The 23229-nt window shown below is 39.9% G+C and overlaps 1 protein-coding gene across 7 annotated transcripts in view; it reads right to left on the bottom strand.

Annotated features, from left to right (window-relative positions):
- Anks1b (ankyrin repeat and sterile alpha motif domain containing 1B) overlaps positions 1 to 23229 on the bottom strand; it is an 896366-nt gene that overhangs the window by 596033 nt on the left and 277104 nt on the right. For all 7 annotated transcript variants that reach the window (XM_038314479.1, XM_038314480.1, XM_038314482.1 and 4 more), the window contains one exon: positions 22054 to 22219. In XM_038314479.1, the coding sequence (XP_038170407.1) occupies positions 22054 to 22219 (166 nt within the window). The remainder of the gene's footprint in view (positions 1 to 22053; positions 22220 to 23229) is intronic.

The raw sequence follows: 23229 nt of genomic DNA, 5'->3' as shown, positions 1-23229 counted from the left end.
GTGGCTCCTCAAACATCAGCGAGGTGCCCTATGATCATCTAAAACCACCACAAGGCATACACAGTCAAAGCAAAAAAACACCGTGTATCGGAGGGAGATCAACGGTGATACATTTCTATTCTCGGCACCATTAACAACATAATCTATGCATCCATCAGCCCAAGAACTGATGAAATTCATTTGTGATACCTGTAATCCATCTGGAAATTTAAAAGTAAAGATTCTGTTTTCACCACACATGAATGAGAAACATGCAGCGACAGACCCTGCATCCAAGAACGTAATAATAATAGCATGGAGCGAAACAGAACAAGATATCTGGTATCACCCTCCGGCTCCCCACACAAAATTACAAACAAAACCCCTGTGCCAGCATGGGAAACATCACTTTGAGGTGTTGATCATGTAAGTCCAGGAGACCCCGAAAACAATATAGTCCATTGGCATTTCTCTCGGTTGCATTCTGGACATAGAAGGGAAGAGCCCATATCGGAAGACACCGCACACCTTGGACAAGGGCTAGGAGGACTGGAGCTGGAGCTGACAGGGATGCCTCTCCCTGTGGACTAGCTCTCCCTGTACTAGAAGGGGTCATGCAAGCTGTCGATGGAGAAAAACAATCAATAGCCCACTTAGTTTTAATGTCACGACAATGATCAGAACGGCAAGGTAGCCCTGAGTGGCATTTATATTCTAAGGGCAAACAACAGCTATCAAATTGGATTTAAGTCTCACTTAATAGGAAGGAATTCATGCCTCGCACTATAAACCTATCCCATTACCATGACTGATAGGGCCTACTATGGATAGAAATGACTGCTGCCGGTTTCCTAAGCCAGCGTGCTTTCTAATTGCTTCCTAAATACCCTGTATCCACAGGGAAGTGGAGCTCTCACCCCTCATCCAAGAAGCTGCAGGTGGATATCATTAGAGGAGGCCACGGCTGGTCAAATGCAGAGAGGAACTGACTCTTAGGTGCCCAGCTCCAGTTGATAAATGAACAATGCTGCTATTACATCTAAAGCTCAGAGAGTGTCAAAGAAGAGGACGTGCAAAGAATCCAAGATCTGGAGGGTGGAGAGGATGCCTGTGACATAAGTGTCTTCTCTGTGTGTTGAGAAAACTGTACCCATGAAAACTCAATACACTTGCCCAATAAAACTTGAAAACAACACAAATGGTTTACATGGCAACGTGACGCGGGGCAGGGGGTTTTCACAAGATCCCATCACTAGATGAAGAACTACAGGCAAGTAAGTAACTGAAGGCGGATGAGAGAGGGAGAAACAATCTTCTCCAAGGACAAAGCCCCAATTGGTTATCCAACCGCAAAGGGTCAACCATAAAAAGGCAAATATAAGAACAACACTAAAGAGACTCAGCAAGTTGTATTTATGAGTATATTATGATATACACATATATAACAATAATAAAGAATAAGAGGTCTTAAATTTGAGATAGGGTCACATGAGGAATGAAAGAAAGGAGTGGGAGGGAAATGATGTAAATACAGTATTCCTACATGACATTCTCAAAAAATAAATATGTAAGTAAAAATATTTCTAAAGATAAAATTTAGAGGAAAGTGTGTAAATGTCTAAGGCATGTACAACATATGTTATGAAAGAGACATAAATAAAATATATGAATCTGAAATGTCTAAAAGACTTTTTCCATATTGGGTCATGTTTTATAAAGGGTGAAATCATTATAGTTGACTAGTTTTTGTGCTGTTAATCCACCCAGCATTTCATGTCCTCCAATCTTCAAATTTAGTTTCTGCATGTATAGGATGAGATTAAGGAAGTGTACCTGCATTGCTAACTTCTTTACTCATTAAGCAGATACAACAAACTTACTGTGGATTGAAGAATAAAGAAAGAATTGGAGTTTCATTCTAAAAATGGAAGACATTGGGCATAGCAAGAGCTATGACAGAAAATCATTTTTACTACATTTTTACTTGTTGAAACCTTTAATTCATTGACATAAATGTTTAAAAATTCTTGGATGATTCTATTTATACTATAAAATGACAGTAGTTTAGAAATTTGGAAGTTCTTAAAAATAACAAATATCCAAATTACTAATCAAGCATTGTCTCATATGACATGCACAATTAACAAAATAACTGTAACTTAACTTTTTGAGTCAGTTAACATTTGCCATCAGTTTTAAAAGGGTCCTCATAATCTATGAGTAACTGTTTGGTGGTTTAATTAAATGAATTTCAGTTTAGGTAAAATATCTTAGTGTTCATCTTATAGTTTTCCAGCAAAATTTTTATCTTCTACCAGATCTTACTTAGAATAAATTGCTTCCTATTCAAGAATCCAATATGCTTTATACTTGGTACCAACCCCCCACATAATGTTTATTAAAACTTGTTAATTATATTAGTAAAAGTTCTATATTCTAATATGATTTCATGCATCAATATTATGAATATTCATCAATATCATAAAAAGTATAACAAAACCTTGCATGAAGTGTGAGTTTTTGTTTCCTTCAAAGTCCTACCTATTTTGACTTTTAATGTTTCAAGCTTATGTGGAATAAATTATCAGATGTAAAATTGTATGGTTTTATTCCTTAGTATTATGTTTTCTTAGGTTTATCATTTTATTGTTTTGTTGTATAATATCTAAACCTCCAATTAAATTTTAACTGGTGATACAGCTCTTCAATGCTTTTAATTGACTTTGCTTAATATATACTCATGTGTGTGTGTGTGTGTATACACAAGTGCGGGTGCATGTGATCATGTATGTGCATGCATGTGGAAGACAGAGGTCACCATCTACTTAATTTCTTCAGACAGTGTTTCTCGCTGACCCTGTAGCTTGCCAGATCGGATAGACCAATTGCCAGAGAGCCTCATGGATTCTCCCATCTGTGCCTACTTAGCTCGGGGGCACAGGTACACGCTGCCATACCCAACTCATACATGGGTGCTGCAGAGCATGGGAATCCAGGTTTCCATGTCGGCACAGCACATGTCTTCCCAGCCAAGCCATCTCCCCAGTCCTGTATTTTGCTTTATTGTTCCATTTAAGAAAGATTCTGTTGCTCTGTCTCACTAGATCAATTTAAAAAACATAGCAACAGTTTTAAAAAGGACATTCCACATCATCTCCTCTTTCATTAATTCTATTTTCCTTTTGTGTGTTTTTTGTTTTATTTTTTAATTTTTTGGTCAATTTTCTACTTTTTTCCCTACTGTTAGAGATATTTTAATTACTAAGTATTCCTTTGTTCTTTTATTTTTCCACTACTGGTTGAAAAATACAAATTATGTTTCTAATTTTCGGCGGTTTAATCTTAAAAATATTTTATAAAAGCACACTTAATAAAAACAAAATGTTCCTTTATATCTTAGTTTCTCTAGCTCAATTTAAAAATTCGTCCACTCCATGACTATGAACCACTCTCACTTTGTTCTTGCGGTCCGAGGTTCTAACACGCCCTGCTTCTCGCTCTCATTAGTGGGGCTGACTTTTGGCCCTACCTCCAATGAAGCTCTTTTAGCCTCCACTCCCTATAAGTATTCATTCTGTCCATGGCTGTCTCCACTTCTTGGCCAAGTTACTAGCTGAATGGGCCATTCAGGTCTGTCCCACCTAGCTTGTGTTTCTGTTCCAGGAAACCATGCAAATGCTGGGCTCAAACATTTTGTATTTGCCCTTCGCTTCTGGGTTGATGCATTGGGTGGTAGAAAACAGGGTCAAGGGTTCTGCTACCAAAATTTTCTACAGACCTTGTCAGGCTAAGCATGCCTGTTATATCTTGGTAATCAGAACCACATTTACTTTAAAAGTGAACACAATTAAAATACATGTATACCAAGTCTTCATATGCATGTAAAACTATGCACAGAAAAAAACAGAAGAAAAAGAACTATACTAGATTGCTAGTATTCTGATAAGCAGGATATAAAGAAAGTATATTTTCTTCTTTTTGCTTTGTGTGTCTTAGGCAAAAGTTTTATTAAGATAACTTATTCAGTTTTATAATGAGGCTGTAAACATTCATAAATGCTACTTAGATGAAAATAAGCATCAATTAGCAGTGGTGTTAAACTTTTTAAAATAACAGCACAAATCCAACAGGATTTCCAAGAAAAATAATTAAGAAAAAAGTACATGGATTCATAGGTTGGAGACATTCTGCATCATTGTGTCTTAGGACTGAGACAAAGTGTTCTCACCCACAATGTATCAGAGTATTTCAGTTGTAAAGATGGCCTGGATTCTCCACACATGCGGGTGATTAAACATCAGCTAATTTCCAAAAGGAATAAACTGCTCACCTAGTTCACTGTCCTGTTCATGACATAGCTTTTAGCATCTCACTATTCCCTTTTCAATTTCTCTATGCACAGGCAAGAGACACAGACAACAATAATATATTGGTAATGAGCTAGATGGTTCTATGGAAATTAAGAGCATAGAAAACCATGTGATTAAATGGTGTCCCGTTTCCCCTCATACTATCTATATAAGTGGAAGAATAAGCTGTCCACAAAGAATGGGTGTGGCGAAGTCAGGCAATGATAAATATAGTTGGTTATACAATGACGGTCTGCCTGGATGCCTATTGTGTCTATTAATTATTTTATGCAATGCATTGTAGCTAAAATTTCTATTATTTTATTTGCTTTCATTTTATGTGAATCTTTTTTATTATTTTTATTGAGCTGTATTTTTCTGTGTTCCCCTCCCCTTCTACCCTGTCCCAGGTCCCCATGCTCCCAATTTACTCAGGAGATCTTGTCTTTTTCTATGTTGCATATAGTTTAGATCCATGTATGTCTCTCTTAAGGTCCTCATTATTGTCTAAGGTCTCTGGGATTGGGAATTGTAGGCTGGTTTTTCTTTGCTTTAATGTCTAAAAGCCACTTATGAATGAGTATTTATGCTATTTGTCTTTCTGTGTCTGGGTTACCTCACTCAATATGTTTTCTAGATCCATCCATTTGCTCCCAAAATTTCAAGATGTCATTGTTTTTTTCTGCTGTGTAGTACTCCATTGTGTAAATGCACCACATTTTCCTTTTCCATTCTTCAGTAGAGGAGCATTTAGGTTTTTGTTTTGTTTGTGTTTTGTTTCTTAAGACAGAGTTTTTCTGTGTAGCCCTGACTGTCCTGGAACTCACTCTATAGACCAAATAGCCCTTGAATTCTGAGATCCACCTTCCTCTGCCTCTGAGTGCTGGGGTTAAAGGTGTGTGTCACCACGCCCAGCTTTCTTTGTGTGAGCCTTGCACGTCTACTGAGCCTGGAGACACAGAATCTTTAATAGACACTTAGAAGAGTAAGTGAGTGGTTGTACAGGAAGGGAAGCAACCCAAACAGCAAGAAGAAACACAGAGGAAGACCTGCGAAGCAAATATACAAGAGACAGACGGTTTCTCCATTAGTGTCAGTACTCAGGCATCTAGACTGGCCTGCCCTTGGGGACCTAACAGGATTCATCCTCAGCTGCAGCCACTAAGAGCATCTGCTGTGCACATTTGCTATGTTCCCTTTTAAAAGGTGGGCCCTGTCCACCTCCAATCTCTTTCTTTTTCTCCCCGTCTTTTTTTTCTGCTACTCTGGCCCCCAGGGACCAGTCCCTGACACCCTACCCCTCTCTTTCTGCCCCCATTTTTGCCTCTTCTCTTTGCAGCATTTTTTTTAATTACAACAAAATGTTTTTAAATTCTCATTCCTATCAAAAAAGTATTGATTACTTTCCTCAACTGCAATATTATATATAATGACAAATGTGATAGTTTGATAAATCTGTAAATATGTTGCATTTTTAACTGAGGTTAAACAGTATTTTTAATTCTCTACTTTTGAACTATTCAAGGACACAAATTTTATCTATTTCATATTTTAAAATTTTCCTCAGAGATACTAACAGAACCATCTAGTCTGGATTTCTCAGATGTGTGTATTCTAATGCACATATAAAATGCAATTCACTGGGTAGAATCTCAAGTACAGTAAGGACTGATATAAAATTGTTCCCATGTAAATGTATAGTGTGACGACAGCTTTATGTCAGTTAATTTGGTTAATGTTTCTTAAGTGGAGTGTAGGAGTACATAAAGGGAGAACAATCTTAGCATAATATGAAATGAATGATAGATAGAGCATCTATATAGAAGAACCTGAAGTGAATTAGTGAGCTTGCAATACACATATCCCGCATGTCTAGACAAGGCAGGGATGGGGATAAAGATGTTAAATATAGGTCTACAAGCACAAGGAAAGACTTCTGCAAGATTATATTTTCAGAATAATACTATTTCCAGTTTAAAGCAGCAGCGACTGGACAGGAGAAATTAATAAGAGTAATTCCGAGCAGTAACCGCTTCAACGTTAGAAGGGGCTGAAACTCAAAAACTGTGAAGTCCCATGAGCTACAATGATGTGGCCTCTTTTAGGGGCATTTCAGATGGTTCTGTCACACAATAGTCAACACTCTGAACTCTGGAAATGACTCGCATCAAAGTTTCAACTCGCACACAAAACAGGATCATCAAAATGAGGATATTCTTGCAACAAACCCAGAAAGCAACTGTGTACTCTGTCTAGAGAAGCTAGAAGAAAGGATTTTGAACGCTTCTGCAGTAAAAAGGTGAAAAATGTTTAGGAGACAGAGACTTTTAATTTAATCACATGCTAGATGTACATATCGATTTATCATGTGGTACCAAATTCACATGCACAATTTTTGTGTTTATGTATAAAATTTGAATATTCTGAAGCATAAGCAAAAATGTTCAAAATTTGTGTCTTTTTGTTTTCATTGAGTTATAAATTTTGCCTGCTCACCTCCCTTCATCCCTTTTCCCCTTCTATCCTTACCCATGACCTCCCACACTCCCAATTTACTCAGATACTGTTTTTTCTCCTTCCTATGTACATCCATGTATGTCTCTCTTTGCTGTCTAGGTTATATGGAGTTGTGGACTGTTTTTTTCTTTGCTTTATGTTTTAAAGTCATTTATGAGTGAGTACATATTTTGTCTTTCTGTGTCTAGGTTATCTCACTCAATATGTTTTTTTCTAGATCCATCCATTTGCCTGGACATTTCAAGATGTCATTTTTTTTTAACCACTGAGTAGTTCTCAATTATGTAAATATACAACATTTTCTTTATCCATTCTTCATTTGAGAGGCATCTATTTATTTTGTTTCCAGGTTGTGGCTATTATGAATAATCCTGCTATGAGCATAGTTGAGCATCTGTCCTTATGGTATGATTAAGCATCCTTTGGGTATATACCCAAAAGTGTTATTGCTGGGTCTTGAGGTAGATTGTTTTCTAATTTTCTGAGAAATTGCCATTGTGATTTCCAAAGTGGCTGTACAAATTTGTACTTCCACCAGTAATGGAGGAGTGTCCCCCTATCCCACACCCTCTCCAGCATAAGCTGTCATTGGTGTTTTTGATCTTGGCCATTATGACAGGTGTAAGATGGAATCTCAGAGTTGTTATGATTTGCATTTCTCTGATGGCTAAGGATGTTGAACATTTCTTTAAGTGCCGTTCAGCCATTTGAGAGTCATATGCTGAGAGTTCTCTGTTTAGCTCTTATTCCATTTTTTATGGGAATATTTGTTCTTATGATGCCAAGTTTCTTGAGTTCTTTGAATATTTTGGATATTAGTCCTCTGTCTGATGTGGAGTTGGTTAAGATCTTTTCCCATTTTGTAGGCTACTGTTAAAATTCTCTGGACAGCCAAAACAATACTGTACAATAAAGGTCCTTCTGGAAGCATCACCAACCCTGACTTCAAACTCTACTACAGAGCTACAGTAATAAAAACAGACAGGAGGACCAAGGCAACCGAATTGAAGACCAGGTTATTAATTCACACACTTTCAACATCTGATTTTTGACAAAGTTAAAAGTAGAAAATGGAAAAAAGAAGCATCTTAAACAAATGGTGCTGGCATAACTGGATATCAACATGTAGAAGAATAAAAAGAGACCCAAATCTATCACCATGCACAAAACTCAACTGTGAATGGATCAAAGACCTCAACATAAAGCCAATCATACTAAACCTCACAGGAGAGTAAGTGGGAAGTCTACTTGAACGCATTGGCACAGGAGACCACTTCCTAAATATAACCCCAGTAGCACAGACACTGAGAGCAACAATTAATAAATGGGACCTCCTGAAACTGAGATGCTTCTGTAAGGCAAAGGACATGATCAACAAAATTTGTGTCTTTAATAGATGAAATATTGTTGCAGGAGCTTCAGGGTTTTATAGACCATACCTATTCTAAGTATATTTTGCATTCTTCAAAGGAGGAAATAATGTACGTATTTAATATGAATTAGATAGAACCCAACTGTTTTGGTGAAATATATTCAACCTTGTGAATGAATAAGCTATCCTTAATCATTCTCTAATTATTATAAAAATAATTTGCATTAGTTGTAGAAATTTTGGAGAATATAAAAATTATGCAAACAAATAAGCAACACATGTAATTTTACCAATAAAGACAGTGATGCAATGTAATATCTTCCTGGTTTCAAGCATGAACTTGCATATAATATGACCACTAAGAGGCATTAAATGTAAGTATGCATTGATTCACTCAGTGTATATTTACCAAAGGGAAACTATGTGCCATAGTCAAAATCTATATAATCACTATGCAAAAATATTACTTTGGGGTTGGGGAGTAGCTCATTTGGTAGTGTTGCCTAGCATTCATGAAGCCTTGGGTTCCATTCCCCAGTTCCACACAAATCAGGTGTGTGCCTGTGAGCCTAGCACTCAGAAGGTAGAGGCAAGGGGATCTGAAGTTCAGGAGCATCCTCGGCTACACAGTTAGAGTCAGGCAAGTCTGGGATATATGAGACTACTACATCTCAAGACCAAAAAAAAAAAAAAAACACCTTTTAATGACTTTAGTGACCCTTCTCTTTAGATGTGTTATTATTAATTTACCCTCGTTCATTTTGTTTTTTTGGGTTGCTCTAATTCATCTATTTACTTTAGAACGATTAGAACATTCTACAGTGTTTACAGGTGGACTCTTATAGGTTTGCTCATGAATAGTAAACAACTTCCCAAAGCTTCTTATTTCCTTTTGAAAAGAAAAAAATTTCAAGATTTATCCTGTGAAGGTAAAGCAAACAAACAGAAACCTCAAGAGTGCAAGCTTCATTAATTGGTTAATTAATTGCAAATATGGTTAAGAATATGGCCAAATCTTCTGTTTTCAAATTCTAGTGCTCTCATTGGTTAGCGAGTTCTGCAACATTTTATGACCTAACTTTCTTTCTTTTTTTTTTTTTTTTTTTTTTGGTTTTTTCGAGACAGGGTTTCTCTGTAGCTTTGGAGCCTGTCCTGGAACTAGCTCTTGTAGACCAGGCTGGCCTCGAACTCACAGAGATCCGCCTGCCTCTGCCTCCCTAGTGCTGGGATTAAAGGCGTGCGCCACCACCGCCCGGCTGACCTGACTTTCTTATCTGTAGAATAGGAATGAGAGTACGGTCTTACAAACTAGTTTAAAATCAAGCTAATACGTATCACCTATTCTACCACGTTACTTATTTTCTCTTTTACACGAATTGAAGCCGGGATTTTGGTAGAAACTATGGCTGCAATGACGCATAGCAAAATTTAGGATAATAGAAGTCAAACAACAGAGACCTTCAAATAACTATCATTTTAGTCATAGGATTTATCGAGGAAAGGAATATTAGAACACACTAGAGGGGATGAAAGGAGAAGCAGTCACATTTTTCTGGGGCTCAGGGTGTGTGGGTGCCAAAGGGGTTTCCTGAGGAAGAACATGAGTTCACTGTTCTAGAACACCTGAAGTAAGTAAGAGGGCTGGTACGTTAAGTTGGAAACCGGAGAGGCCAAAGGTTAAAGATACTCCTGAGTGTCAAGACAAACAAAAACTATTAAAACAAAAAATAAGTCAAGATTCCTCATTGAGAATTTGGGCCATTTTTCCAAGACCAGTGGCAAACCACAAAGGGGTTTTAGCTGGAGGAGTAATCAGATTTGTACTTGTGTTGTTAAGGCGAGAAGACTAATAGGACCATTTGTGGCTATTAACATAATCCATAAGAGTGAGTGGTTATAGCAGAGAGAGAAGTCAGTAGGTTTGAGAGAGAAAATAAGGACCGGAATTATCCTCAAAAAAATAAACCCGTAAGATTTGGTGTCTGGATTAGAGAGTTGATAGAGAGGTAGGAGTAAGATTGACACGTGGGTTGCTGCTATTGGGTAAATGATTGATCCTTTTACTGAAATCAGAAACATGATTCCAGGAAGAGATTGGAAAGTTTAGGTTGGGATATATGCACGAATTTGGGTGTCTTTGAGACATAGGTATGGCTATTTAATGGATAGTAGATGGACAGGAAAATGGATATATGCATGGGCTTTAAGAGAACTGCTTATGACTATAAATAAATATTTTCAGATCCTCAGCATATTGATTGTAACAAAAGCCATGCCACACATGAATTCACCTATGGGGGAAGGGAAAGGGAGAGAGGGAGGGAGGAAAGCAGGCAGGCAGACAGACACACAGACAGAGACAAACAGAGAAAAATAGAGAGAGAGAGAAACAGGAGAGAGACCATGGGAGACTTTAACTGCAGCTTAAGGAGCTCCAAACTTCTAAAGCTGGTCAAAGGGTCAGCTGTCAAAACAGAAGAACAAAGTTGATGAAAACTCACCCCTGACAGCAAAGAGAAGAGCTGTCACAAGGTCACCAGCTTGTATGGCTGAGAGGTTAAGAAAAGTGGGAATTAAGAAATGTCCTTCTAGGTTTTGTGGCAGCAAGACCCTGGTTACCTTAGAAAGAACATTTCAGGTAAGGGACAAGTAGTAGAAACCTGACTGTGGTGGGCTGAGAAGGGAAAGAGAAGAAAGGACATAAACACAGAGTATATGGTAGAGATAGTGCAGTGGCTGTTCCTGATGGTCAACTTGACCATACCTGGAATGAACCAGATATGGAGGGCACACACGCCTTTGATCCAGATCTTGAGCTGGAGGACACAAGGCTTTAATCCAGACCTTGAGACTGGAGGGCACCTTTAACCTGGGCCACACCTTCTACTGGAAGCTTAGAGAAGGACAATGGAAGAAGGAAGGGTCTGTTCTTCACCTGCTTGTCAACCTCTCCATTCAAACCATCCATTCCTTCCTCGAGATCCCAGAAGACCAGCTGAGACATCCAGGCTCGTGGCACTGAGCAGCTCCTAGATTCCCAAACTTTTCATTTATAACTAGTCATTGTTGGCCTGCAGCCTGAAATTCCCCCCCCCACACACACACGTGTGTGTGTGTGTGTGTGTGTGTCTGTAAGAATTCCAACAAATTACAAACACACACATTTGTAAGAATTCCAACAAATCAGATAGATACATAGATAGATATTCATTCATAAGTTTGAGAGAGAGAGAGAGAGAGAGAGAGAGAGAGAGAGAGATTTATTCATAAGTTCTGTGACTCTAGAGAACCTTGACTAATACAGAGAGACAGGAAGAGTAGCTGAGTGTCCAGTAGGTTCACGGAATTCCCATGGGTCAGTTGTTTTCAATGTCAATAGTGTTTTTGCTTTTATTTTCTAAAAGAAAAGAGAGCATATTTAAACATCCATCCACATGTTCAGGTGAAAAAGACAAAGAAAAACTCAAAAGGTAGAGGCTGGTAGGCATCTCAGTGGTAAACCATGTGACTAACAAGGATGGACCTGGGTTTGATTCCCATAACATTGTGCACATATGTGCGTGTGTTTAAGAGAATATTCCACAAATACTACTTTATATACAAACACACCGGAGGGGAGCAGACTGAATGAAACGATAAAATTGCTAAGAAGGCAGAGACTGGAGCACAGAGGATACAGCTAACGGGGGGAGAACACCCCTGCCTGTATTAGCAGGAGGGACAATCAGAGGAAGGAGTCAGGGGTAGTTCTCTCTGTGTGTGCAATTCTCTCCGTGCCCCTGCCTCTATATCTTCTCTTTCGTCTTTTTGTTTGTTAGAAACAGTCTCAGGTAGCCCAGGCTGACCTGGAAGTCTTGAATCTCCTGCTTTCATCCCAAAGGTGCTGGGATTACAGCTGTATGGATTCTATGTTCTTTGTGAATTAAAATATGAAATCAGCTACCGAGACAAGGAAGGAGAGAGAGCACCTGGAATCGGAAGACATCAGAGAAGCAGTGGGGGGGGGGGGGCTGCCTGAATTTCAAGGGCATGGATTAGTGAATTAAGTAAGACCTCTCTCGTTACTATACACAGTCTGACTGTATAGGGAAGCGTGATCCCAGAAGGTAGGTAAACCATAAAAGCCAATGCCTTCATCTTAGCGAGAGTTCACTGTATTTTCAGAAGTCTTAATCTACGACGTATGTTACGCCATTCAAAGAACAGGTGAAACTCATTTGGGGTGATTTTCTTTCTGTTTAGGATGTTGTTTTCAAAGTGCAGCAAGCTTCCATCAATGCAAGCCAGACACATCTGCCTTGTCAAAATGCCCACATGGATAAAGGTGGCGGCTAATGGACCAGGACTTCGCCGTGCACAAGGGACTCGTGGCATCCTTTCTGTTTCCCTCTGTTAAGCCCCGTGTTACCAATTTACCATGTAGATATCTGGCTTAATAAATGGCTACAAAACCACTGAGCACTGAGCAAATGCCAGATAAATAATTGCTATCTGATAAAAAAAATGGTTCTTATCAGAGAAACCAATATTTGTATGTAAAAGAATGTTTCCAAGGGACTTAAAAATAGTTTGTTCTTTTAAATGAGTTAAACATACCCACAGAAATCCTGTTGACACTGCTCACCTCCTTAGCAGAGATAAACGTCTGTCCTGGTCCAACTGGAATTCTTGTAATTTAAAATATGTGGCATTAGAGAGAATCATCACTATCTCAAACATAGATACATATGCATATATATAATAGATTTGTAACCATATAAATACCTTTACATTTGTATATAAATACATTTGTAATCATTTACTATATAAACACATTTACATTTAAATATATATTTATATATCATTTATAACATTCAACATATATTTATTATATATTATATATCCACATGTTTATATGAATATAACATGTAATTATAAATATAAAATCTATATACAATGTATATATAATACACATAAATACATGTATACATATTATAAGATTATAAGTAAATCTTTAAATATGCTATAAGTACATATATATAAATTTATATATTTATATACTAAGTATATAAATATAGATATTTACATGGTTACAAATACATTCCAGAAACCCTCACCCTCCATCCTGTCTATGTCAGTTGACAGAAAATGTGTAATGGGGTGTGGAGGATTACTTACAGGTGACACTTCCATTTCAGGCAAACCATGGTCCAGTAAGCACATTAGCAAATTGAACAGAGGTAACTAGGACCCCCACTATGCTGGCGTGTCACTATTGAACATGGCCTTTTTTTTTAAAAATGAGAGATCATCCATTTTCTCTCAACAGGATTGGAAACAGTCTTTGCTAGTGTTGTTATAAATTGCTCATTAATCAAAATGGATTTATTGAGCACCCATACTGTGCAAAGCCTGCACTAAGTGATTCAAAATAACAGGTTGCTTAGTTACCGCAAAATGGAAAAATTCCCCTGTGAAGGATAAAATTAAATGAAAGGCAGACAATAAAACATCTTCTTTGATGGCATCTGACTATTATATAAGGGCTTTTCACTGCTATTACAGCCATTTTCTTTTAAAGATAACTCATTCATTAATTCCTTTTTGTTGCTGTTGTTCATTTATATGACTGATTCACAACCATCAAAATATACCATCCTCTCCTTGAGGAGAAGCAGATAATTTAATAGTGGCTGCACAAATAGGAATGCTATCCATTCTTACTTTAGGAGCCAAGTATTATTATTCTTACTTCGTATGAAATCCATAGTCATTGAGGTACTAGCAAAGTATTCCTTAGAAAAAAACCTCAATTTATATAAATATAAATAAACTACTAGTTCGCTTTCTTATTAAAATTAAACTAGTAGCTATGGTAAAAAAAATGTTTTGCTCATCTGCTTAACAAATACATACAGGGGATAAATATACATACTTAACTGTTCTTTTCAGAAGAGATACATTTTATCTCTGGCACTGCCAGTTACCAGCCAGGCGGGATTTGGACTGTGCAGAAGGACCCATACATGCTAGTGCATGAAACATGTGTGCTCAGTTACAGAGCTCTGTATTAGATTCACAGGGATATTGTAACATAGCAGAAATACATGGCTTATACAATCAAACTTTCCTTTCTTTAGTTCTGTTGGCTAGGGGTCTCAGAAGGAGGCATGGGCAGGACAGATCTCGTGAGGTCCAAGAGAAAGCTCTGCTCATCAGACCTCTTTGCTTGGCTTGTGGAGGGCCATCTTCTTCATGTGCCCCCTACATTGCCTTTCCCTTTTCCTGGGTTTCTAACAGGCCTGCCCCGTCTTTTGTCATTGTGGTATTATATCGTTGTCATCTACAAAATCGACACCAGGGAACCACACAATCCAGTTACTCCCCTGCCAAACACCAAACAACACAGCTCCTGAGCTTTGGCGTAAGTTTTCAACTCCCCCATGTTTACGCTCAGGTTCATAGCTGTCTTCTACTGCATGTGCCATACTTTGGACATGCCTGATAAAGCCTACTCAATTACTGTATTACTTCTATGAAGATGTTATCTCTAAATCCTGCTAAGATCCTAGGGGTTAGGATGCAAACTTTTAAAGCCCCTTTGGTGTGCAGGATAAACAATTCAATCTCTAGATGTTCCTTTAAAGAGATAACCATCCTCCTTGGCTCTCTTGGCTCTTCCCCCTACATCTATCTAATCTTTCCTTAGTTGAGGCTGAGATCAGGCAACATTTGTTGAAAGTAGGTTACACCTCATTCCCCTCTCCTCCAACCCAGGAGTATGTGGTTCTACTTCTTGTGCTTACTAACCTTTAAATTTCCTAATTTTTAGGACTTGCAGTTCAACTCTGTTTCTTTGGCAACACTAACACAATGCCTGGAACTGGAACACTGGTAGAACTCTGTACATGTTCATTGGATGGGCAAGTGGGTTGATTCTTCCTCATTCAGTTTGGTACTTGTAGCGTCCATGCTACTACATGTACTACGGTCCTGTAGCACCTGTACTACATGTACTATGGTACTATGCCTCACCTGTACTTTGTGTACTATGGTACTACGCCTGTAGTGTAACATGCAGGGCAAGGGGCTGGAGATTGAAATACACATACACACACACACACACACACACACACAGAGAGAGAGAGAGAGACAGAGAGAGACAGAGAGAGACAGAGAGACAGAGAGAGAGAGAGAGAGAGAGAGAGAGAGAGAGAGAGAGAGAGAGAGAGAGAGAGAGAGAGAGAGAGACAGGCTAGAACTTTTTTGGTATGCCACAGCCTCATGGCAATACACAGATTAGTAGAAATGGGTTAAATTAATATGTAAGAGTTAGCCAATAAGAAGCTAGAGCTAATGGGCCAAGCAGAGTTTTGAACAATATAGTTGTGTGTGATTATTCCAGGAGTCTGGGCAGCTGGGAAACAAACAAGTGGCCTCTTAACAACAATTGGCACCCCAACGTGTGCTAGCAAAATCCACATAAAACCCGAGAAAGCTTGGAAAGGAATTCTAGACACAAAAGAGCAGAGTCGAGCAAGGACATTTACAAGCGGGGGCACTCAGCGAGATCGGGAATGAGGGACACGCTGAGACATCGCCCTCGGGAATGGTGAGGGTGGATTGAAGATGGTGTCTATGTGTGTTTTCGTTCCCAGACTCTTGCCTCGTAGCAGTTCCAGGTGGCGCAGGCACCACAGGAGGCACCCGAGATCAGAAACTAGAGACTCTCTCTGAGGCATGCCCTCCAGAAGCCTGGCCAGCCACAAAGTAATAAAGAGGAGGTTGGAGGGTGAATTGAAGGCCTCAAAAAGATGGAATGTGCACAGATGTATACTGTTGTGTTTTCTTTCTTTTTTAATTTTTGACTGGAGAAAGACATTTGATTCTGGGAACTGCTAAGAAAGGTATCTTGACTTTAAAAATTTGTTGCTTTGGAAAAGAGGTGGGTTCTGCTTTTGTTTCCACCAATGAACCTGTGAATTCATTCCAGACTAACATGGTTTGATGAACCAAAATCTTGTACTACTATCTTGTAGCCACTACCAGCATTTAATATTATTCATGTGGAATGTAGAATGAGCATGTTCGCTAGGGCATTTTCCAACCTACAAGAGCAACTGGATTTTTGTGGGATTTTCATGTGGTTAGTTGCTTGCTCTTCTTTTTCCATCATATTTGTGCCACATCGGGCCAGTTAAAAACGAAGAACATTAGGTCTAATTACATAGAAAAGGGGGAAATGTTGGGGACTGTGGACCCCCAGACCCTGAGTTTCCTATAAACAACTTGTTTTTCCTGTGTTTGCAGCTGCTCTGAGCATGAGACCCTCCCTGATGGCAGGGGAGTGGTTTCTTGTGGCTTGCAGCTGAAGGATCCTAAGAGCTAGGGCATGGCCATTGATCAGGGAAGGCACTATATAAGCTGCCCTGGAACACAATAAAGTTGGCATTCTTGTTTCAAGGATGACCCATGTCTCTGTCTGTGTGTGTATGTGTTTCAACCTCCAGCCCCTTTCCCACCTCACTAACCGCCCCATAGTGTGGGCGCTACAGGTCCTCATCTGCATTAAGAGTTGTCCTGCAAGTCCTATCTTTGCTCTCACACAGGAAAACATCAATAACTCCAAGAGAGGTCGCTCCTCCCCCAAGTTCACCAGCTCAACAAGCTGGTCACAAAAAAAACTAAACAAACAAAAAAACAGCACAAAGTCATAAAGTACTCAGAGCAGTGAGAGACTTGGAAAGGATAGGATCCATGAAACCTACAGACCCAGGTTAGCTGAATGAGCAGAATGTAGCAGCGGTGGAGTAGGGGTGCACACTGTTTCTAGACTAGCCAATAAAGACACAGCTATGTTGATGCTATCTAACCAGTGATGGTGCTAACAGCTAGAGAGCAATCCTTTGGGAGCCCCTGTCAGGAATATGCATCCATGTTTATTCCTATAATTTAAAAAATACATAATTTCCATTTTAATTCTCGACTCCCCACTGGTAGAACTCATAAACACAGCCCAGAGTGCAGAGCACAGTTCTTAGGAATTCAGCTGGTTCAGCTGGTCAGGCTGATTTCTGTATAAACCTAAGTATCAACGACAGTAGGGGGAATCATATATCCATGCAAATTAAATCTAACTCCATTTAGAATAAAACCAAAACAACAGCAACTCAGATAGTCGTAGGAATCTGTTTTCCAAAAGCAGCTGGATGAATAACTTCTTATGCTGCTATTTACTTAGCACTCTTGGCAAAGGCTAGAGAAAGAAAATTCCCTCTACTTAAATGTGGGCAGAGTCTTGACCACAGGAGAAGTGATGCCTAAGCCATAAAAGGGAGTACAGCTTCTGCAGATTCTCCTTGGGCTTTGTTCTTGGAATCATATTCACATTTACCCAACATATACCATGAGCAATCCAAGTAGGACTTGGTGGATATGGAAGATAAGATATTTGTTCTTTTTTTATTTATTTGATATTGGCCCAGACTGATGTGACACTCACAGTGTTGCCCCAGTGATCTTCCTGCCCCAGCCTCCTAAGTATTAAGATTATAAGTCTGAGCCATCACAACTGACATGAGGGAGAGGGTCCCCCTCGGAGTCAGTGCAAGACACACCCAGCACAAAGGTAGATAGGGGTTGCAGTGGGACGGGGGCTGCAAAGACAGCAGCAATGGAAAGAAAGCAAGCAAGCACCAGCAGGATTTTTTGTTTGTTTTTTACAGGAGTGGATTTTTAAGGAGAAAGGGGGGAAGTCTGTGCTAGGGTGAGCTGGCAAATCCTGATTGGACACATTAACCAAATAACGAATTTTCATTGTTGGACCTTGGTGTTTGGTTTCAGGAATGAGTCAATGGCAAAATAAAGGAATAGACCTTGGGGGCTAGCTTTGGGAATGTAATCTATCAGTCGGGGGCGGCGGGTGCTGGGGAGAAGGGTAAAAGGCAAAACCTGTCAGAGCCATGTTTGCCACGCTGGACTCTGTGTTTGCCAAGCTCTGGCCCATTAGAGCCCTTCACCTGGCCTAAGAATGGATCTTGTGCACAGATTTTATTACAGTGTTTGGTCAAGATGCCCTGGCGTAATTACTTGGAACAGCAAGCAAGAAACCCCTGCAGAACCATCTCAAAAGTGCAGCTTTAGAAGAAGAAGAATTAAAGAGTGTATGTTGTTGTTGTTGTAACTTGGTCTTAAGGTTGGTTTGTTCTGTGTGGCAGTCAATAACCAGAGGAGACTTTGACACGTGGAAATGCGGTGTTCCAAAACTTGTGGCTTTAACATTGTGACTTCTCAGTGCTGGGGAATCTGAAAACAAGTGACAATGAAAGACTAAACGCTCAAGAAGAGAAGCTGTGGGGACCAAAGCAGCTATTCAAAGACAGAAACTATGACTGGAAGCTGGGAAGACAGTCCTGACTTCTCTGGTGTCTTTTCCTTAAGTACGGTTCCTCGTCAGGGACAAAAGTGCAAGAGTCACTCACTCAGCACAGACAAAACAAAACAAAACAAAAAAATAAGCATAAGCACACAGTGAAATATCAGCCTTCTACAAGTCGGGAAGAACGCCCTCACCAGAAGCCTGGTCATGCTGACATCCCAGATTTCCAGAGTGCAATATGGTAATAAAATGGAAGCGCTAGACTTTCCACTGGTAATGGAGACATTGCTCTTCAGAATCCAGCCTGTACTTCACGAGGAGAAAAATGCCAGTCACAGAAGGTAAGCAAGCAATCCCCACACCGAAACTAAGCTCCCAGTTCATATACAGCTTGCCAGGTATCCAGCTAGGCCCCCATCGTCACAGCATCCGTAGAGTCAATGGTCCTCCATAGGCTGGAGAAGCTCTCCATCAGCGCAGAGTTAGGAGCACTTAGCATGCACAGTGCCCTGGGTTTGACTCCTACCACAGAACAAAATAATGTAATGAAGGTTACTTTCCAAATTCCCTAGGTGAGAAATGTGGTAGAAAGGTGATCCTCGCAAAATGAAGCCAGTTAGACCTGCAGATTCAGGAGCAAAATCAATGACGGCTATCTGTATAAGTTTAGTGGTGTTCAGATGGCATTAGACACACATGCAGGCATTCTCTCTTCACACATCAATTGAACCTTATGCTTCCAGGATGCTCTTTCAGGTTACTTCCAAAGAAACCTATGAAATATTACATCTTCACATATTATACAATCTAACAAATTTTATTCTTCACTTATCAACTCCCGTACATCTATCAGGGCAGGGCTCTTTGGGGCAGGTTTTCCTCTAACATATTGCTTCAGAACTCTGCAGCTTTCATCAGACATGTAACATAGATGTTCTTGATAGGAACACTCCGTGCCATGCTCCTGTCCCATCCTCTTCCCTTCTAGGCGATGTTCTGACATTTTCTTCTTCCCCTCTTTCCCATTCACTAAAACTTCTTTCATCCAACCACATGTTGTGTGGACCATCTTTTGCCATTCCTAGAAGTTTCCATTTCCATCTCAGATATACACTGGTGGTTTCTTTCCAAGCTTCTCTCTTCCTAAAATTACGTCATTTTACACTCTACATCTGACAGCTGCAGTAGGTGAAGTCCCCTCAGGTGTGTATATTTCCCCTTATTTCCATTGGCTCTTGGTTGAGGCTCCTTTGTCTTCAGGTTTAATTATTTTAAACCGCCAATCATAATAGGGAAACTATTTAATGGAATTATTTGGGGCCTAAAGAAAATAGAGTGTCCTGCTCTCCTTTCTGAGGGTCATAATTGCTTTTGACTGGTCCCTGACAGAACTGCTTTTAACCTAAATTCAGTTCTCGGAACTTCTGTGCGAGATGAATTTGAGGTGCTATCCTGTATGGGGCTAGCTTAAAGTATGAATTCCTCAGGAACCTCCCCGTTTTCCACCCATAACACATCAAGACATTGAAGTCTTTGGGGTGGAGGTGTGAGGCCGCATGATTTGTGATTACTCTAACAGTGTACCCTTGGCATCTAAGCCTATGGAGGACAGTGTTCACTGCAGAATGCTCACACTGGACCGTCACGGAGATCTCTGTCTGAATTCGCTGCTTGAAGCACCATTTCTCAACTGTAGGCTCAGCAAATTACTGCTGCACTGGCTGACCATATAGGCGGAAGCTTTGTGGCCTGTTTCTCTAATGTGCTGATAGAAGGGGCTCCAAAGCCAGATGTGGTTCAACCCATTTAATTTTCTTACCAGTTTTTTGGGTGCCATTCAGAAGTTTTTCTTCCCTATATTTTTATGCAGCATTCCTTATTTGCAGCAGAGAGCAGACCGGAGCCTAGTCAGTCTTGGTACCTGGGGACGTCTCTCCTTTATCCCAAGATCCTTAGTTTCTAGAATACTTCTGTCCCATCAAGGGACCCTATTAGCCTTTGATGGGTAGCTAGGAGGAAACCACCTTTCCTGCTTGCACTTGTTCCTCTACCATCCCTCTTGACCCCTCCTCCCACGCCTATGCCTAGGTAGAGTGCCCTTACAGTTTTGCACATTTGCCTATATTCTCCTACCTCAGCAGGCCATTCTCCTCCAGTCCACCCTGTCCCTTGTTACCTCTCTTATCGGAAAGTTCTGGTGCTCACCCACTTCTATATACGCTATGAGCACTGGTCTTCTCTATGGTGGTTTGTCAATCACTCACCCACAGCCTGTGCTCATCTGATCTTTGGCCACCCTTGCATCTTTTCTGATTGTCAAGGTCACATGAGGACCATCTGACATCAACATTTCTTAACACCCTGTTCTTGGTTCACAGTTCCGACCTCTCCTCATCCCCTGACATCGTGCAGCACTATAGCACACAGTGAAGAACACTCAGGCTCAAACCCCAGAGCCATCCCTATTAACTCACTCGTGACGTCATCTAATGTGTCAGGGCCTCCACTTCCTCGGTTTTAAAGTGATGGACAATGTTAATAATGCACAGCATCCTAAGGGCTACATGACGTTATACACATAAAGCACTGAGAACACGTAGTAAGTACCTCATAATCTTTAACTACTTTTATTACCATGTTTCTACCTTATCCAAAAACTAACTTCCTTCTGTATGGTTATGATTTACACAGTACCCCACCTTAGCACGACTGAAAGTCTATTTGTTCATCTCTGTGAAATCTTCTAGTCTGTTATCTATAATGGATTTTCTGGATTTTACTTCAACCCCTCTATAATTCTTCCATTCATTGCCCCCAATACACGCCAAGTACCAGGGCCCGAACCAAGAGCCTTGCACGTACTAGACAAGCACTCCGCTGTGGAACTATACCTCGCCCAATTTGCCATCTTAGGCAGAAACAAGCCCATCTGGAAACACAAGAGCGTTTGCCTGTAATAATAAGCACACTCTCCTCTTTCCATCTCCGGGCAAGGAATATTGGCATTTACCTAGACTATTCCAATGGCAGCATCTACCCACCCTGTTCTTGCTTTGGATGCTTCATCTTCAGTAACTCCCTCCACCAGAAAAGACTCCCAACCTTTAAACTAAACCAAGTTATAAAAACGTAAGGTAAATTAAGTAACCAAATATAATGTGATGAGTTAGAAACAAATAGGATGTCCAGAGGTCTATATAAAGACTTCAGCTACCAAGGACCCAAAGCATGACATCTCACCAAGGTTCCTAATGATGTCGAACAAAGCAGGGCCATCTCCGTGAAGAGCCCTTAACATTAGATTTCACATCGAAACCCATGGCTTACCTGTACTCACTTGAAATGCAAAACTGATCACTGGGACTACCCTGGGACACTTTTATGTTGATAATATAGTATGAAATAAAAATATTAATGATGCGTCTTCAGTTATGTGAGTATGCAAATCAAATTGGCCAATGGTGAGTAGGAAAAATTACCAGTTCTTGGAGAAGGTGCCCTTGCGATTTCTAGGGAGCAAGGTTTCTTTGTAACAGCTGTGTCCATGAGATCACAGAGAAAGTTCTCATTTTCGGAAGGAAATGTGTCCAGAGAGGCCGATGGCACGATTTCCATGGTGTGATTCCTCTTCTTTGGATAAGACTCCTGAAAAGGAGAGGTAATAAGAAGCTTTTTAATAAAAGCACAGGCTTGTCTGATTTATAGAAATCAGAAAAGGTAGTTGGATCCACCAGCTGTTGCCAAATTGGCTAAGAACTGATGCTCTGTCTATTTGAAAAGGTCCTATAACCATGTGTTATTACTGGTTGCTTTAAAGAGTTCTTATCATTTGGTAAGCCTGAGTTTCCTTTAGTCAGCAACAGTCTTGATCTTCCTCTGTTATGTATATCTTCCAAGCCACAGAGTAAACAGCTTCAGTCACCAATCATTTCCCATGCCCTCCTCCTTGCCTGCCTCCTAGAGATAGCCATAGAACTCACCTTTGGCCAGTTAGACACAGCAGAATTCTGGGGAAGGCTTCTGAAGGAATAGTTTTCCCCCAGAGAAGATTGTGAGGGGGCTACTCCCCCTAGGCTCCTCTCTAGGGGAAGGGAAGACTTTGTGTTTTACCATAATGCAAACTCAAGAACAAAATGATAAAAAGAAAAAACCCAGAAGCTGCAACATTAAGATAAAAGTGCCTGGTACCCTTATGATATTGTTGAGTTGCTAGAACAAACCTAGAAAAAGCTTCTTCAGGCTTTATAAGTAAATATCAGCATTCTTATAAGTCATTGCTGCTTGAGTTTACGCTCAGAATTGTAAGTATCCATCCATCACATTAACGTTTTTATTGTAAATACTGTCAACTATATAACTAATACACTATGGCTAATACTTTTTAAGATAAGGATATAATTTATATCCATATTATTCACATTTTATGTTACGGATTCCTCAATATATTCTAAAAAAAAAAAACCCCACAATTCAATTAACTGTATAACATCTCAATTTCTTATGAATGATGAATTAACTAGTTATTAATAATTATGGCTCCTTCTCTGTGTGTATGTGTGTGTGTGTGTGTGAGAGAGAGAGAGAGAGAGAGAGAGAGAGAGAGAGAGAGAGAGAGAGAAAGAGGAGAAAGAGGCTATATTAAGCAGTAGAGGCCA

Source organism: Arvicola amphibius, chromosome 17, assembly GCF_903992535.2.
Source record: "Arvicola amphibius chromosome 17, mArvAmp1.2, whole genome shotgun sequence".
Classification (NCBI taxonomy): domain Eukaryota; kingdom Metazoa; phylum Chordata; class Mammalia; order Rodentia; family Cricetidae; genus Arvicola; species Arvicola amphibius.
This window is presented reverse-complemented; position numbering and strand designations above follow the sequence as displayed.